Source organism: Tursiops truncatus, chromosome 3, assembly GCF_011762595.2.
Source record: "Tursiops truncatus isolate mTurTru1 chromosome 3, mTurTru1.mat.Y, whole genome shotgun sequence".
Classification (NCBI taxonomy): Eukaryota; Metazoa; Chordata; class Mammalia; order Artiodactyla; family Delphinidae; genus Tursiops; species Tursiops truncatus.
Window position 1 is genome coordinate 62810833 of NC_047036.1, and position 18959 is coordinate 62829791.

The 18959-nt window shown below is 38.2% G+C and overlaps 2 protein-coding genes across 11 annotated transcripts in view; both read left to right on the forward strand.

The window, feature by feature from the left end:
• The window catches only part of TENT2 (terminal nucleotidyltransferase 2), a 58505-nt gene extending 47767 nt beyond the window's left edge, over positions 1 to 10738 (forward strand). For all 7 annotated transcript variants that reach the window (XM_019929775.3, XM_073802249.1, XM_004326168.4 and 4 more), the window contains 3 exons: positions 5316 to 5407; positions 7626 to 7705; positions 9304 to 10738. In XM_019929775.3, coding sequence (XP_019785334.1) covers positions 5316 to 5407; positions 7626 to 7705; positions 9304 to 9378 — 247 coding nt within the window. In that variant the 3' untranslated portion in view covers positions 9379 to 10738. The remainder of the gene's footprint in view (positions 1 to 5315; positions 5408 to 7625; positions 7706 to 9303) is intronic.
• Positions 10739 to 13479: 2741 nt separating this feature from the next.
• CMYA5 (cardiomyopathy associated 5) overlaps positions 13480 to 18959 on the forward strand; it is a 107645-nt gene continuing 102165 nt past the window's right edge. Inside the window, exon 1 of one of the 4 annotated variants that reach the window (XR_012330742.1) lies at positions 13480 to 14050. Coding sequence is in view for 2 of the 4 variants with exons in the window: in XM_073802247.1 (XP_073658348.1) it covers positions 13890 to 14050 (161 nt within the window). In the remaining 2 variants the exon portion in view is untranslated. The remainder of the gene's footprint in view (positions 14051 to 18959) is intronic. The other 3 variants (XR_012330741.1, XM_073802247.1, XM_073802246.1) reach the window with 3 other exon arrangements.

The following is an 18959-nucleotide window of genomic DNA, read 5'->3' on the forward strand; positions in this document are numbered from 1 at the left end:
AAAAACAACTGCAAAGACCCTGAGGTGGAGGTTTGCCTAACATGTTCAAGGAACAGCAAAGAGGCCAGTGTGACTGGAAGAGAGTGTAGAAGTCAATGATGTCAGAGAGTTAAGGAAGTCCATGTCATGTAGGGTCTTGTGGTTAATTTTGATGACTTTGGCTTTTCCTCTGGGTAAAATGGGAAACCACTGGAGGGATTTCAGTAGAGAAATTGCGTGATCTGATTTAGTTTATAACATGCTCATCCTGGTTGGTGGATAAGAATAGACTGAAGGGGGAGCCGAAGGCAGAAGCAAGGAGACTGTTTAGAAAGGTGTTGTAGTAATCTAAGAGAAGTCATGTAGCTTGGGTAAAGGTGGTTGCAGTGGAAGTGGATGAGAAGTGGTCAGATTCCACTTACATTTTGATTTGCCATAGATTAGATGTGACCTAAGAGAAAGCGAGGAGCCAAGAATGGCTTCTAAGATTTTGGCCTGAGCAACTGCAAAGGTGGAGTTGCCATTAGGTGTGATGCGGAAGACAAGGGAGGAACATTACTGATTTTGAACATTTTAAGGTTGAGATACCCACAAAATATTCAAGTAGAGATACTGAGTAGAGTTGGATATACAACTCTAGAGTTCAGGAGCGAGGTCACAGTTAGAGCTTTATATTTGGGAGTTGTCAGCAGGTAGATGGTATTTAATGCTAGGAAACTTTTTGAGAAAACCAAGGGAATATAGATAGAAAAGGTTTAGTCCAAAGACTAAACCCTTAGATACTCCAGTGTTAAGAGGGGTACAGGAAATACAGAAGATACAAGAGTGCTTTAAATGACAGTGAAGAGAGAAAGACAAATTCAGAATGTAGATATTCTGTGAAACAATTGGCCTAGTCTCTCAAAAAGTCAATATCTTAAAAAAAAAAAAGTGGAGGGGACATTTCCAGATTAAAGAGATGGAACAATCAAATACAGTGGATGAACCTGGATTACAATCTGATTGTAGAGAGGGTGGAAAAATTATAAAAGGCATTTGAGTTACATTAATTTCTTGATGCTGTTGGTATTACAAAGGAGAATAGCCTTATTCTTAGATATATGCCAAAGGATAAAGAAATGAAGTTTCACTCTGTCTGCAGCTTAAACAAAAGGGTCAGTTCAAAACATACACATATACACAAGCAAATGTGGCAAAATATTAACCACTGTTGCACTGCTTTTAAGTTTTATGCTTTTCATTTTTCCCTTTGAAAAATGTCAATACAGAGATGAAATAAAAATAGATTAGGTATGAGAAGGAACTAATATATAGTAATCAAAAAAGGAAGAATCATTGAGAAAGGAGGAAAGCCAATAGAATGTGGTGTCTTGGAATCCAACGGGGAAAAACGTTTTGAGGAGGAGGGAGTGATTATGTGCGTCACATTTTTTGATAGATCAAGTACAAGATGAGAACTAAAAGCTGACCATTGAAGCATCTGTCCATGTGGAGGCTACTGGACCCTTGACAGGAGCAGTGGATAAAAAGCGTCATTGGGGCCTTTCTCACCTTCTGAGATGGCCCATACTCTGTGGAGTGTGTTTCTCCCCAGGCTGGTCTCGCCTTCTGAGATGGCCCACACTCTCTCTGTGCAGTGTGTTTCTTTCTAAATAAATCCACTTCTTCCCTATTAAAAAAAAAAAAAAAGTGTCATTGGTGTGAGCTAAAGAGAGAAAAGGAGGGGAGGATTTAGGTAGTGTAGCTAACTCTCTAGGGAAATTTACATACTTGTAAAGGGAGCAGAAAAAGTGGGGTAGAAATTGGAGGATTAAGCAGGGTTGAGATTTTGTTTTTAGAAAGAAATTTTGCCATCTTTATGGCAAAATTGATGATACCAGAAAAATTGTAGTAAATTGTTGAACAGTCTACTTGTTTGAGTAGAGAAGGATTGGAATCTAGAGCACCAGTGGAATAGAAGCGCTGACAATTCATTAATAATAATGAGGAAAAAAAGAATATATAGATACAGACAAATGCAGGTTGATGTGGTGGGAGCTAGAGGAAACTATCTTTTGATTGTTTTAGTTTTTTTAGTGAAATGAAGCATGGACATCAGCCAGGAAGGATTGTGAGGGAGTAGATTTGAGAAGTGAGGAGAAGGTATGAATTGTCACGTAGAAGAGTAAAGGAGTGAATTAACTATGGAAATATAGTATGATTGGTGGGTAGTGGCATTTAGGATCATTTTGAGCTAAGTCATCATGAATTTAAAGTGATCATAAACGGAAAGGTCAATATGGTTGCATTTTTTCTCCAGCGCTGTTTAGCTGCTTGGGAAAGGATTGGAGTAAACAAAGATTTAATTATAGTTGTATCAGCCAAGTAAGTTCAGTGCAGCAAGAGCAGGTAAGAGAGTTGAGAGATATGCAAGGGAGTGATTTTAATAATTGACCATGGACAGGACATATTAAATTCAGTCTTGAAAATGGGCACAGTGTTGCCTACATGACATCTAGGTGGCAGTTTCCAATAGGTACTTGTACATTTTGTCGTGGGGCTTAGTAGCTGGAGAAGAAGATTTGGGAAAGAAACATCAGAGTACTGAAGCCCGGATGGGTGCTCTAGCATTTGAAAAAGATTGAAAAAGACAAAGTCCTGATAGACACCAGCATTTAAAGGGTCAGGCAGAAGAGGAGCCAGTCAAAACAAAACAAAACTCCAGGATTAGAGTCAAGCTTTTTCTCTGTTTACAAGATTTGAAATCCCTAACAAAGTGTTTGTTTGTTTGATTATTTGCTTCCCAACCCTTAGTAATAGAATAAAAATATACAATTTTTTCACTTACTTTGACTAGTCTTAGCATATATGCAGTCATGTGGTATCGGACACATAATTTTGTCTATATTAGACTTAAATTTTTCTTTGTAATGTTGTTGAAGTCTGCATTTCCAATTTAATCAATTGTCTCAAAATACTTTGTTTGTCACAAAAAGAATGGCTAGAAGAGAATTAATAAATGAGTACCAGCTCATTATCATTACTGAAGAAAAAAAGCAAGCATCTTACCAATATAGTCAGAAATCTGTTTTATATTCAAAAGATTATCATACATTATCAGATCTGTTTTAGATTAAGCCCCATATCTGTTGTTCTAGTCTTTTCTGAAACATCCCTCTTTTATAGATTGTATCTTATTTTATACTTTAATTATTGAGTGACAATGACAGATTTTCACATGGCAAGCAAATTATGGTAGAGAAATATGGTATGATAAAAGGCTTAGTTTAGAGCCTGTTTTAAAGAAGGAAATGTATAGGGAAAATATTTCTAAATTACCATTTGAATTCTACATTTAAATTCACCTGTAAGATTAAAAGTAGTATATAAGTTATGTATCATGTTTATGATTTGAAATATTTAATAATTTCAAATATTTGAAAGTTCTTCAAAAATGCAGTAGATTGAATCAGTCCAAATAGTAGTGGTTCAAATATTCTTTTTTAATTCCTCTATGAAGTACTTCAAATGGTACAGTCATTTAAATAACTGAATTGTTTGGGTTGTTTATAGGTTGAAGATTAAACACTATCTGATTAGTGATGAAAAAGTGAATATGGTTGTGTCACATATGTTTCTGTGATCCAGTTTAGAATCAAATACTGGCATGTAATATAAATTCAGGATTGGATTTAATAGAAATATAGTGGTGAAGAGAGTTCCTTTGATTTAAGAAAGTAAAAGTTTTAGTTTAACAGCAGGATACAGTATTTCAATATTTTAAACTTGTCTGAGAGAAAAATATCAGTCCACCTCCTTTTAACATAATATTTCCTATTTTAATTCTACTGCAGATTCCACTGTTCTATAAGTTGAAATTAGAAACAAGTAGTCTCAGGAAAAAGTTCATTTCATTAGTGAAATTTGTCTTATGCGGTATAAAGTGAAGTAGCACAAAATGTAATTCTACTGTAATTTTGTGTGGGTCAGCAATGTGGTTATATAACTCTCCCCTTTACATTGTTATTTTTAAGAAAATTTTGGTAACACACTTGGACCAGTAGAGCAGTGTACTTCTTTTCTGTTTGGAGTCCAAACTAACAGAGCTGCTGCACATGAAGGATCTAAAACATCTTACTGTAACCAATCCTAAGTATTTCTTTTTGACAACCCACTTATTTTTAAAAAACATAAATTCTGATATATATTTTTAAAGAACTTAAAGCTGTCTTTGCAAACTATTTCTAAACTGTATTCTTGGTAAGAAAAAATAGAAAATCATACTTTGAGGATTTTTTTCAGTTATCAAACTTTACAAGATGCAATATTTTCTTGCATGTTTAACATAGAAATTAGTCAATTTTCCAGAAACAAATGCCATACTGGACCCACGATTATATCCTTATGGATTCTCTAATAAATAGAGACAGAGTAGGACAAGTGTTGCATTTGGAATGTCCCAAACCATGGTCTTTCTCCTACTGAAATGATGGAGAAAGCTAAATACAGCTGAAAAAAAGATATCAGCTATACCCCAAACTCATTTTTCTATTGAATACAAGCTGAGTGGTTATGTGTTTTTAAAATGTTTTTGAAAAAAGGAAAATTGTACTTGTATAAAATTATTATAATTTGAACTTGTACAAAATTATTATAAATTTAAAAGAACAGTGTAAGGTTAGGATATACTAAAGACGGGACAGTTTACCTTCAAGCATGCTGATAAAATTGTTTTACTTGAATAAAACTTCACTGTTAACATCTACATCTGATATACAGCAATAACGGTATGTTTTCATAGAGTATTTTTCTTTTCTTAAAACAGCATCTTCTTGCTTCTACTAGAAAATTAAAATTTTTTCTACTATAAATCATATCGGTAGAGGTGCACCTGAACAGAAATTATTTAATGATGCCAGAAAACAACACAAGAAGATTACCTCTCTCTTACCAAATAAAAAATTCTTACTGGGGTGTTAAGAAGGAACATAGTTTTTTTGCTTACTTACATTTTATTTTTCATATTACTTCATTTATTCAAAAAATATGTATTGAATACCTAGTTTATACTAAGCAACTAGGTGAAGAGTAAAATACACAAATAGCTCAGCATCTTGGAGCTTTCATTCTATTTAGGGGAGACACACAATAACATAATAAATAAGCAAATTGTTAGAATGTAAGTGCTGTGGAGACAAACGAAGTAGAGAAGGGGAAATGGGGATCGAGGTGCAGAGGGTTGAAGCAAATTCCAGTTCTATGAGAAGATCAGAGTAGGCTTAACTACTGATATAATAAAAATAATAAAAGGAAAGTTAAGAAAATAGTTAACATGATTAATGTTTTTCTTTTGATAGCTGGAACAGTCAAATGATTTCAGTTCGTGAAGCCAAAGCCATTCCCAGGCCTGATGGTATTGAGTGGAGAAATAAATACATCTGTGTAGAAGGTAGCCTTCCCACAACACTCTCTTATTTCCTATCCAACTATCATCATGGTACTGAGAGAATTACTTGAATACTTTCAGCTTATATTTCATCTAAAAGTAATACATTTATGTTCTGAAGTGGTTTATAAGTCTTTTAATCGTAAGATTTTAATTAAAAAATAATTTAAAATTCTTTAGTTGTAAAATAATAAACATGAATTTAGGTGTCGAATCTTTCCAGTCAGTAGGATTTGAGCAGTCTTCACGCACCTCTCATGCTTGTAGTTGGTTGAAATTTAGTTTCATGACTTACATACAGGTAGAAGAAAATGATTCTTTGAAATAAAATTAGTTCTTTTATACTTAAATATTGATAATTAATACAAGCTAGATTTTTATGAATATTAAATTGATTTTCCTTTAAAAATTAAATGGTCTGCAGATAGTCTGTTCTCTAAAATTAATTTACATGTAGTTGAATATTTCTTTAAGTCAGTGGAAACTGACTTCAAGAGGCAATATTGTTCTCACAGATGCCAAGTTGATGACTTTTGTAAATCTTGAGGTAACATAAAGGGTTGAGATTTGGCATTTGCAGGAAAACATCAAATTTAGAGTATTTTAATCTTGAATTATAATGCAACACATTAAGAGTTTATAAATGTGAAATTGAATCTCCTGCTTTGGTCTTTCGTTTGCTAAATTGCACAGTGTGTGTATGTTATTTTAGTTACTTGGTTCTTTTGAATATTAAATACAGTTGTAAAGTGCTACGTACTGTGATCTGATAGTTTAGCATATGGCGTTATTTTATTTTGAAAAGTACTGTGACAATAAAGTTTTTTGAAATAGCCTTTCTGAGCAATAAAAAAATAAGCAAAAGGAGTTTTTAAAATTACGTACCTGGTTATATGACAAATCTAAAATTAACATCTCCATCAAATTTCCTATTCTTTCACACCTTTTTTGAGGTCTTTCCCCTCATTCTAGCAACTTCATTCTCTTTCTCACTAGTCTCTCTCTTTCAGCTTTACAGCATACATAGGTCTTCTCATCCTTGAAAAGTACTCTTGACTTGATCCTACTGGCTTTTCTGAGTACTTTTTTTCCTCTTTTTTATGCCAAAATTCTTCAACTCTAGTAATTTTAACCTACTGCTGGCATTATTTCAGCTCCCATCTCACTCCTGATGCCTTTAGTTATCCTTCTTTTCTCACTGTTATCTTCAGTTTCCTCATTCTCTTATATAAAATCAGTTTCTTTGTCTCTATATATGAACTCTTCTCTCTTATTTTGTGGGTGAAGGGTGAGTGGGGTGAGGGTAGGGACATGGAAAGTAATATTGGAGACACACACATAAAATCTCTTATTTTGTTCTCTTCCTGTCTTGTCCACTTTTTTCTCTATCCTGTTTTTCTGTCTTTCACTGCCAAATTTCTAATACAAGTTACCGTTCTCATTGCATTTTTTTTAAGCCATTTAGTCACACCATAATTCTCTGCACTGTCTTCCATCCTCCCTGGTATTAAACCTCTACTTTCAAAGGCATTGACCTTTCTCCTACTAGACAAATCAGTGGGTTTTTATTATTTATTTATTTATTTATTTATTTTTGGCTGCCTTGGGTCTTCATTGCTGTGTGCAGGCTTTCTCTAGTTGTGACGAGCGGGGGCTACTCTTCGTTGCAGTGCATGGGCTTCTCATTGCGGTGGCTTCTCTTGCTGCAGAGCACAGGCTCTACGTGCATGGGCTTCAGTAGTTGTGGCTTGTGGGCTCTAGAGCACAGGCTCAGTAGTTGTGGCGCACAGGCCTAGCTGCTCCGTGGCATATGGGATCTTCCCAGACCAGGGCTCGAACCTGTGTCCCCTGCATTGGCAGGCGGATTCTTAACCACTGCACCACCAGGGAAGTACCTCACAGTAGGTTCTTGACTCTATGATTCTTCAGAAATCTTACCTATTTTTATGATTTATACTTAATATACCTATGCTGTTTACTTAAAGATGTTTACTTTAGACATCTTCTCACTTGAATTTTATCTACCTTGTTAGACAGCTCATAGCTATTATAAAACTATTTATTATACACATAAATCTGATGTTAGGCTAAACCACATGCCATTGCTACTGTGTAGGTCAGAAACTGTCAAATATTGGCAATTTCATATAATTCAACCAAATAAAAAACTGAAGTTCTCATTTTAATAATTTCTTGTTTATATGTGCATTTAACATTGTAGAACCTTTTGATGGAACAAATACAGCCAGAGCTGTGCATGAAAAGCAGAAGTTTGACATGATCAAGGATCAATTTTTAAAGGTAAACAATGCATCAGATTAACTCTAGAAGCATTAGTGCACTAGTGTGCTTTGAAAATTAAAAAAAACATATAGGTAATAGGAAAGAACAGCTCTGGTTCCTGTGTTGTGAAGCAATTAATGTGGCGCAATAGGGAATTTATTACTTGAATTTAGAAATACTCCTCCAGAGAGATCTGACTCCGCTTTTACTCACATGGCTTTCACTTTGTGGAAATAAGCATTTTCACAGTGAGCTTATTAAGCTCTCAAAATGAATGAATAAAACCTAAAGGACTCCTTTCCCTCCTTAAAATATTGGGGAAGAAATATAGCCTTAGAAGAAAGCCATGTCTGTTCCATATTGTTCTTCTATATACCCCCTGTAACAAGGAACTAGAGCTCCATTTTATCTTTGTTTATATTCTGAGAAGTTAAACAAAATGTATGTGTTTGTGTGCACACACATTTTATATATATAAAGTCATATATATGTAAACTGTAGTTTATTCCTTAGCTCTCTAGTCCACAGTATGAATTTTTTCATCAGTGATTTTGCTAGGTTTGATTCCTAGCTTCAAGTTATTCAACAATACAGAGTAGAAACACATTGATAGAAATATGTATAGTAATATTATGAGACATATAGGAGAGAATACTTCATAGAATAAAAAGATCAAGGAACTTGTGAAGATCATTTTAGAGGCATATTTTTTCATTACCGAGACATCATAAAGTGGACTTTATTTTGATGATTATTAAAAATGCAAGTGTATCATGTTTACAGGCTGTCCTTCAAATTAGGCCCTCTCAGTTTGTCAACCAGAATAGAAAATTTAGAATGAAATGGAATTCTGTAGGGCAAAACAAGTATCCAAGAGGGAATGTTTTTCTCTATCAGATTAAATTGAGAACTCAAAAATAGCATTTGTACATTTCTGTTCTTACTGATGGGTGAGCTTTCATTTATGATTGTTTAGCTATAAAACCAGTACTTTTAGTCAGTTGAACAACTGAAGTAAGAGCAAACTGCAAAGATCTGCAGCCAGATTTTTTGGTAGTGGGCCAGACTTTTAGCTTATGAACAAGAATTTCAGTTTCTTTTTTCTCTTAAAAATTCTTTTCACTCTTCTTGTCTAGATGTATTGTATAAGGTGCTTTATTATAGATTTACTCTCTCTTTCTTCATAAATACAGTTTTTAATTGGAAGAGCTTTCTAGATACAAAATAGTCAGTCAAATAATTGAAGTAATCTTTCCTTACCCTCTCAAACCCAAAGGTTTTGTATTAATTACTTTGCTGTTTTAAATGACATTATCTAAATTGGTGAATAAATGTTAATATTGTCAGTTGCATCTTTTTGTACAACCTATGTGCTCATTTCTTTATTAATGAATTGGAACTACACAGGTGTAAAGTTTTTAAATAACATCTTTCTGATGACAGAAACAATACTTTTACTGTGTTAAAAACTTGGGAGATAAAAACACAGACACAAAAAAGTCACCCCAAATTTTACTGCCTTGAGAAATCACTGTTAACATTCTAGTAACTCTCCTTTCAGCCTTTTGTTCCACATATATTTTAGGTTTTAAGAATGATTTTTCTTTCTCTTCCAGTCATGGCACAGATTGAAAAACAAACGAGATTTGAACAGTATACTACCGTTAAGAACTGCTGTCCTGAAAAGATAACTGGCGTCTATTTCTTAATAAAGAACAGTAGTAACATCATAATGCATTTTGTTTACCTTCATCATGGTTTCTTTTTAATTGTTCTTCTTGTTTTCATGTTTTATTCTTAAGAGGACATACTTATATATGCATATTTTATTATGACATTTCCTAATAAAACCCTTTGATTTAAAGATGTATTTTTGAAAATGTTTACATTGATAATTAGTAATATTATGGCATGAATTTTCAGGAGATCAAATAAAATATTTTTTTGAGAATTATCAAATAAAAGTTTTTTGCTATAACTGTAATTAATTGTACCACATGCTAATACTGAAGAGATGTGTGGACTGTTTTGGAAAGGGTCTGATGTATACATACTTAAAAGTATCACCTTCGGTAGATGGTTTGTTGCCTGAGTCTGTTCTAGTGAAGTGAAGATTCGAGTCAGTTATTCAGTTACTTGAAGCAAAATGAAATCTTTTATTTCAGTGAAATCACTGCAGAGGCATGAAATACTGGACAATTGCCTTAAGTCCTCACTTGACTCATCAGGATAAACTGAGGCTTTGTGTCGATATTAGCATTTCATTAGTACCTCACATGCTTTTGGTGTACTTGTGATTGCTTTAAATTTTGTGTTGAAACAACTACATTTTGCACTGTAATAATATGAGCACTAACTGTGTATTGTACAGCAGTTAGGGAATTGTTTTGAAGAATCAGTTCAGTGTAGACATTTTGAAAAGGTTAAGTCCTCTGTGCTTTATGGTAGCTTAGTGCAATTTGCACTTTTGTTTTACTTCCCGTTTTCCTGCTTTTATTTTTCCTGTGACATGAAGCAACAGAAACTGAAAGATCAAAGTTGAGATTATATCCTATTGATAGTATCAGAGTTTTTTCTGTGTATAATTATAGGATTGTAATCTAAACTGGAATTTTTAGGCAGTAAGCCACTATAAAATGTTCTAGATAAGACATAACATTATTATAAATAAAAGCTTAATGTTTGTAAAGATATCTTTTCCACAAGAAGAAATAGTGGTGGCTGCTAAAAATGCTACAGTGTTTATTAAGGTCGTTTTTGGTTTATGTAAATATTTGTAAATTGGTCAGTGCCTGTAAATTTAAATATAAATAATCTTAAAAACAGTTTTAACTTTTTCAAAAGGACTTTCAAAAGGACTGTGTACAACTTCTTTTAGACCTGCTGTAGCACAGTTTGTACCTCTAATGTATTTGGTTTTTTTGCAGACCAATTCAAATGCTAACAAGACTTTTGCTTTTTGACTTATAAAAGGTGCATATTTTCATTTTTTTCTTTAAGTTTAAATTTTTGTATGATCAAATGGAATAAAGTTTATATATGGAAATTGTCGATGTGTTTTTTGCTTTTTTTTTTTCTTTCTTCTGTGAAAGTCTTTACTTCTGAGATGAGATTGAGGCTGTAGTTATCACCTGGAGCTGAACCGAATCCAGTTATTGTGTGTAATTATTTAGATTATGCAGAGAATCTTGGAATCAAGTTCATTCATCTTTAAGCCAACTAGCCACATCAACACCCTATTTCTCTGGCATTATTAGGAATGAAGCTTTCCACACAGGTGAATTTTTCAGTTTACTGATGATTAATGCTTTTGAAGCAATTAAGCTTTATGTACTAGTTCTTTTTCTTGGAAATTTCCCTAAAATGTAATTTACACTATGCAACTCTTCTTTATCAGAATGTGTTGCGTATAATTAATATTCCAGTAATGACTCCGGGTAATAATTATAAACAATAAATAATAGCCATAGTACTCCATAGTAATACTGTGTAGCTGTCAGACATGGGTAAGTGTCTGGGGCATTCTGCCTCTACAGTATTATGACATTTCCTAATAAAGCCCCAGAATTTACCGTGGACTCCTTCATGCCACTGTTTCCTCAGCTTTCAATGACCACCAGGCCCCCTATCTCACTGCTGCTGCTTTTCAGCCATATCGCTATAACAGATAAGAAGTTAATAAATTTACACCCAGTCGTAAATCAATAGACTGAAACCTAAGATTATGCACTTTGTGACTGCTAAATATGTCAGATAAGTGGTCTGTCAATATATGAGAGAATGTTTTTTTTTTTTTTTGCAGTATGCGGGCCTCTCACTGTTGTGGCGTCTCCCGTTGTGGTGCACAGGCTCCGGACGCGCAGGCTCAGCGGCCATGTCTCACGGGCCCAGCCGCCCCGTGGCATGTGGAATCTTCCCGGACCAGGGCACGAACCCGTGTCCCCTGCATCGGCAGACGGACTCTCAACCACTGCGCCACCAGGGAAGCCCTGAGAGAATTTTTAGGCTTTTAAATTATTTTCAATATGAATTATTTAATTGTGTTGTGAATAATACATTCTTTTCTATTTGTATCGATCTGGCCATTTCTATTTATGTTGTTACTCAGGAAAGTAGTGTTAGAAAGTTTAAAATGTGCAATCTGTACTGCAGTTCTAAATTTTGGATTGGTTTGAGCTAAGATCTCCACAAATCTTGTTGATTATAGTTAGTGTTCCTAAGAAATTTTGAGTTAAATGGAGGGAATATACCTGTAGTTTTTTTGTGTGTGTGTGATACGCGGGCCTCTCACTGTTGTGGCCTCTCCCGTTGCAGGCTCCAGACGCTCAGCGGCCATGGCTCACAGCCAGCCGCTCCACGGCATGTGGAATCCTCCCAGTCCAGGGCACAGACGCACGTCCCCTGCATTGGCAGGCGGACTCTCAACCACTGCGCCACCAGGGAAGCCCACCTGTAGTTTTGATTAGTGTTTAATAGATCCCACAGCTGCAATTGATTCCTTTTTGTCCTAATGAGCAGACACTTGGGATTACTAATGCAAAAGCCAACCTGCTGTAAGAGAATGCATACTGCTGATGTTACACCTGGTTTAGTGAACCCTGGAAGGCTGGACTATTGCTGTCTTCCCTCTCATGCCCCCTAGCTGATGCTTCTGTACTGTACCTCAACTACCTGCGGTTCTTTGCCCACAGACCTAATGCACACATATGAGCTAGGGATAACTGTAACTGGGGAATACTACCTAATTTACATTTATCATATTAACAACTCTGTGAATAGAATTTGCTGTAATTAAAAATCAGTGTTAGCTCTTTTAGCCATAAAATCATTCTTATGAAAAAAAAGATCTTTATGTATTGTGAAGATATCTCTACCTGTTGTACATAGCAGGCCTGTTCTCTTCAGTGCAGGGACCGTTCATTAAGCACCTACTATGTGCTAAGTACTTTGCTAAGCTTCTGCGCTTGTATGAGATGGGGATAATGGGACAAAGATAAACTTACAGTCTACTGGGGAAAGAGACACAAACATAATTTGAATATAGGATAATGTGGGAACCTAAAACAGTGTTATTGAGCTTAAGCTGGGGATTTCAGAGAAAAGTGTGATCTTGAATGATGAGTACCCAGGTAAATAAAGACGGGAAGAACGTTTCAGGTGGAAGGAATTGTGTACATAAAGGCACAGTGGTGTGACTTGATAAATGTTAGAACTCCTGACTTCCAAAGACAAGACCAGACAGCTAAGATGTGGGTTGTTAGCATTTATCTTCCCAAGGACCTTGTGCTTTAGTCCTAGAACAGTGGGAAGCCATTGAGGGCTCTTAAACATGGGCATGGCATGATCTGGGACTTTGGGTTGAATTTCAGACAAAACAGACTTTGGCCAATGTAGGGAAATTATTCCTCTTCAAAGTTTTAAGATTTGTGGAGATAAAAGTTTCCTGGCTGAATAATCCAGGGGTCACTGAGGAAGAGAATACACAATATTGATTTGCAAATATAAAAGGAGCCAGTACTGAACAATGGTTCAAAACTGGACTTTTGAAATGGGCAGACTTTGTTTCCCATTGGGTCACCTTGCTAGCAAAAGGAGACCTTGAGCAAGCTAGGTACCCAAGCTCTTCTGAGCCTGTTTTCTCATTTATAAAACCAGCATCTTAGTTAAACCTACCACAGCAGAGTTGTGAGGGGGAAATTACGAGTGCCTGAACTAGTAGTAAGTGTTCTGCTCTGTAAAAGGGAGTAGTTATTTGGTTGGGATAAGGGCCCATCGAGTAGCTCAGTTCTGCTGCAAACCTGAAGCCTACCAAACCCACTCTAGAGGGAAGAGAAGCAGGGGGGCTGTGTGCCTTTCCTCCTCCCAACTCCCGGATGCAGCGGGAGCCTGCGCCCCTCGGAGTGGTGCTCTCCAGTTGCCCAAAGGGCCCGCCAGGGACCCGCCTAAATTGGGGCGGGGAGGGCTGCGGGAAGTTAGACGCGCAGGGAACAGGAGACGCCGAGCCCCGGCCCCAGAAGCTCGGTGGTGAAACTTTCTGACGCTTTCTATTTAAAGTCGCGGGGCTCGCCCGCCCCCAGGAGGGAACCCGAGCCGCCCCGCCAGGACAGGGCAGGGCCGGGCCGGGCCGGAGGCGCCGTCAGAGGGAGAACACCAGGCGCTGCGCGGGCGGTTCCGGCTCCAGCTCCGGCCCGGGAGAGGCGCGATGGCTAGCAGCGAGAGCAGCCACGCCGCGGACAGCGCCCTGGGCTCCGACGCGGACGAGGAGGTGACCCGGGGGCTGGACACTGAGGAGGAGTCGGGGGGCGAGGAGGACGAGACGGCCGCGGAGTCGGAGTCGGAGTCGGAACCGGAGCCGGACGCCAGGTAGCGTGGGCCCCTCGCTCCGGGCCCGCAGCCAGACGCGCGCCGCCTGGGCCGGGAGGGCGGCAGCGAGGCTGGGCGGGTGCTGCGCGGGGGAAACGCCGCACCCTTCCTTTCCCTCTTTTTAAGCGCTGGGGTTCATTTCCCTCGAGCTAAGCACTTTCTCTCTGGGGGCGCTGCCTTGGGAAGAACTTGAAGGTGAAGGTGCTTGCTGTCAGCTGGAGTGACAGGCCCGGCTGGAGCAGCAAAATTCATCCCTCCCCATCCCCCTTTCCGCCCTCATTACCACCCCCTCCCCCCAGCCGGCTCCTTGTGACTTGCTGCTGCTCTTGTTTATTCTTGGGGATTTACTTCGGGTTCTGCCGAACTGCAGACTTGCGCAGAAATGCCTACATTTGGCCCAAAGCCTAGGAACAATCTTGAAACCCTGAGCTAGAGGAGAAGAGGGTATGGGGTGGGGTGGAGGCCGAGAAGCCGCTCTGGAAACTTCAAAGGACTGAAAGTCTCCTGGATGCCCAGCACTGACCTAGGTTGCTAGAAGAGGACTTAATTTTTGTACAAACGCCCATACATTCTTTGGAAAAAAGGAGCATGAATTTCAGTCACCCCTGTTATTAAAATTCTGCTTTTTTTTTTTTGGTCTCAAACATTTATCAACATTACATGTGAATACAATTAGGTAATAACTATACACAAATGTGGTCTCCCTGCCTCCCTTCTTTCTTGCAGGCCCTAAAATGAGAACAGCAGGAATCATCTCCTCTCGATTTGGATTTGTTTTTACCTTTCCTTGTTCTCTTTGAGTATGGGGATGGGGGTAGGGTGTTTGTTTTTAGTTTTAGGTTTTTTGTTTGTTTTTCGGTTTGTTAGTTGTGTCCCTTCCTAAATCTATTAATATCAGTAGAAAGGCTTTGTAGGTGACAGATGGTTGTGCAGCACTGCAGAGCACCCATCTTACCCAAAGTTAAAAGTGCCGCCCAACCAAAGACAGCAGAGCTGAAGCTGAAACAGCCCACAGAGGGGCATTGATTAGGGTGAACTGTCAGTCAGATAAGAAGTCTGGAATATCGGTCACATATTTACCAAGTGGGGAGCAGGCACAGTCCCTGCCCTCAAAGACTTTATGGAAGAAGTTAGGAAGCAATATGGGGACCATGAGACAGTGTGCTGAATATACGAGAGGGGAGGGAAGGACAGACCATGGTACCGTGGAAGGTCAGAAGAGTGTGTAGATGTGCGGCTGCCTTCAAAAGTAGTGGGCATGACTTAGGCCCTGGAGAATGGGCAAGAATTGCAGAAAGGAGACGCAGAAGAGAAGGCACCTGTGGGAGATGGAACAGGAGTAGGGACCTGTGATTCCTGGGCAGTACGGAGAAGGGGAAGTCTGTCAATCCAGCCTTTTCCCTTAATGGCATCCAGGATCCTCATATCCTTTTGCCCAAGCAAAATTTGCACCCCTGCCACCCAAGAATCTGAAAACTCATTTACTCTAAAATGTGAGCAGCTGATAGAGATTCAAAATACCACTTTGGTGTTGTGTTGCCCTTTGCCAAAGGTCAAGATCTTCAGGTAAAGGCATAATTTATCTGCAGTAAATGTCAGCCTGCTCTGACTACAGATGATAAGGTGGACACCAGGCCAAGCGTCGGAAAGTAGAGTGGAGGGAAATGTGGGGGAAGAGATAGATGGTGGTGGTGGAGGCCTTGAAAGCCATCCCATTTAAAAAATTTTGGATTTGATGACATGGGTAACAAGAAATCAGTAAACTTCTGGAGAGGATTTAGGAGAACAGATTGGTGTCATTGAGAAAGGAGACTGACAGGCAGATTGGAAAGTTGTGTTTGGGGAGGGCTCAGAGCAGAGAGGCAGCAGCAGAGAGAAGGAAGGGAGATATGTAGGGATTGCTTCATGGTGGGGCAAGGCGAAGGGAGGTGGCAGCTGTAGGCTCTTTCAGGAGAGAGGTTTCTGTTGGCAGGAACTCCTCTGGGAAGTGGGAGTTCTTGAATGTTTTCTAACCTCAAAGTGTGATCAGAAACCAAACCATTTTGGTGGGCGTGAGTTTACAAATATGGCCTAAAGTTCTTCTTTCTTCTGAGACTAGAGGTGAGAGCTTCGAATATTCTCTTAATTTATGGGAAGGAAAAATGATGAGACATTCTTCCTCTCAAATCCTCCATCCAAGTTTTACAGTTAAAAGAGGGCTCACTCCATGCCAGGCTCAGTTCTCATTTTAAACCCTCCCAGCAGCGCTGTGAGGTAACTGTCCTGTTATACGTGAGGAAACCGAGGCTTTACGTAATTTACTGAGGGTATAAGGCAAGTAAATGTAAGAACCAAGATGTGAGCCTCTGTCTGTTTACTCCCAGCCACTGCTAGACTTCCACACCTCCCTTCTTTTGGAGGAAAGACCCTTTCTTACTGTAGGGGAAACTTGAATGGCTCCAACTAACTTCTATATGGAAAGGTTATTGGAGGAAAGGGAAAGACCTTTTATTCACTATTCCGAATAATAATGGGAGTTTTCCCCTTCTTGAATGGAAAAGTTGTCTCTGTCTCTGTTTCCTCAAAGATCAGAACTATTTGCAGAAGTTGATTTACAGACTGATTTTTTTTTTAATTGAGAGGCATGAAAGTAACATGAAAGTAACTGAATGGAAATAGCTTAAGTAATAATAACAGAATGATTGATGATGGCATCTCTTTTGGTATTATTAAGCCATTATTAAAATGTTATTTATGAAGATTTCTAACAGTATGGGAAGTGCATATATTGAATTTGAAAAAAAGTTCATTTTATAATTTAGAATGATCTCACTATAAAATAAAGTGTGTATTGGAAAAAGGCTTAAAAGGTTAATAAAGCTTAGCATAATAAAGGTTATAGTAACTTTTATTAACCTTAAGGTTGAAAAAAGGTTAATAGTCATTGTCTCTGAGTGATGGGATAATGGTCGACTAAACTTTTTTCTTTAACTGTATTTTTTGGTTTTTCTGTAATGAACAGACAGTGCACTTTATTATCAGAAAAAGACTTCACTTTTAAAAACTCAAAAGGTACAAAGCGTCGTCATCTGCTTGTGCATCTTTTCTTTGTTCTTCCAGCAATAATATATAGAATTATCTATAGCCACCTTTCTGAATCAAGGAAAAAAATCACCTTTAATTGTAAAGTGCAGGGAAGCTCACCATTATACATGCCAGTATTTGTATTAGATTAGAGAACTACCCTTCTGATATATCATTCAGTGATATGAATATCATTGGCATGAAGAGTCCTGAGTGGCAACCCTGTTTGCCATTCCATCATGGGCAAATCTCCCATCCTCTCTGAGCTCCATATTTCTCATCTCTAAATTGGGATAATTTTACAGATTTATAAAAAAGGATAATTAGTGATAATTCCTAATTCATAGGTTGTCACAGGATTAAATAAACTATGTGAACATGTGTAAGAGTGCTTGGCCTTCAGTAGGTTACCGGTAAGTTTTAATTTCTTTACATCCCTTCAGATGAATCATTACTAGCAGCCAAGCTACCTTCTGCCCACCATTCATCAATGAGGGGAGAGTGATGTCTCCATTTTCAGTATGAGAAATGGTCCTATTCCACTTTGGCTTTCCTATGTTCCTTCATTCACTAAACATTCATGGAATGCCTACTAATTGCCAAGGACCATGCTGGGGATACAAACATTACTAAGACCTCCATTACTGTCCTCAAGATAGTCACATTCTAGGTGGAGAAACAGAAAAATGTAATTATGTCATTAACTGTTATAAGAGATATAAGGAAGAAAAGGTCTGTATGAAACACCTCAAAGTAGGCAGGAAGTCCTGGGGTCTATCCTGCCTGGAAGGATGGGGGAAGACTTCATCCAGGGCCTTTGGAGCAGGGTCTTCAATCATAATGAAGTGCCCAGAGGGCTCATTGTTTGTGGATATAAGAAAAAGATTTTCATGTTGCTAAAACTTCATACAAAAGTTGTATGTAAAAAGCATCTCTATAAAACCTGCAGGATTTGAGAGCTGGGAGAGGCTATAGAAACATCTTTTCCCAACCAATCCTTTTACAGATTCAGCAACTGAGTTTCAGGGGACGTTTGTTCAAAGTCACACAACTTTTTAGCGGTAGAATTAGGACTAGATCCCGGTGTCTGGACTCCAATCTATGTTCATTTGTTTATTCATTCAACAACTACTTATTGAACTCTTACTATGTGTCACGCACTTTCTAGGCACAAAGGATACAGCAGTGAACAAAATGAACCAAGTCCCTGCCCTCCTGGGAGTGGCTTTCCAGGTTGGGGAGACAAATAGACAAACAAATATGTAGTATGTCAGGTGGCAATCAGTGATATGAGGACAAGTACAGCAGATAAGGGTTATACTGTTTTGGATAAGGTGGTGAAGAAAGCCTCTGTGATGAGGTGACATTTGACCAGAGACTGAAGGAATGAGTATTCTAGGCAAAGAGGAGAGCTGGTGCAAGGGCGCTGAGGCAGGACTGTGTGTGGCTTATTTGAGGAACACAAGAGCAGAGTAAATAAGGGGAGAGTGATGGGAAATGAGTCTAAGAGATGGTTGGGTTGCAAATCATGTAGGACTTTGCAGGCTCTGATAAGGGCTTCTGATTGTATTCAGAGTAAAATAGGAAGTTGGGTTCTGCCTACCATACCACTCAGGGTTAAAAAAAGAAAAGAAAAGCACGGTGATTGCATTATCCCATTAAATAGTAAGCGCCTATACTCTCGTATACTCATTGAACACCTGTTGGGTGCCCAACACTGTACTAAATGTTTCAAGCTTATGGTCTCCTGTATGGAGGAAGTTACGTAAATAGACATCCATGAGTTTTGTATTTTTCTGACTGTAGTCCGACGAAGCCTGACTCTTTTGGTCTTTCCCACAGATCA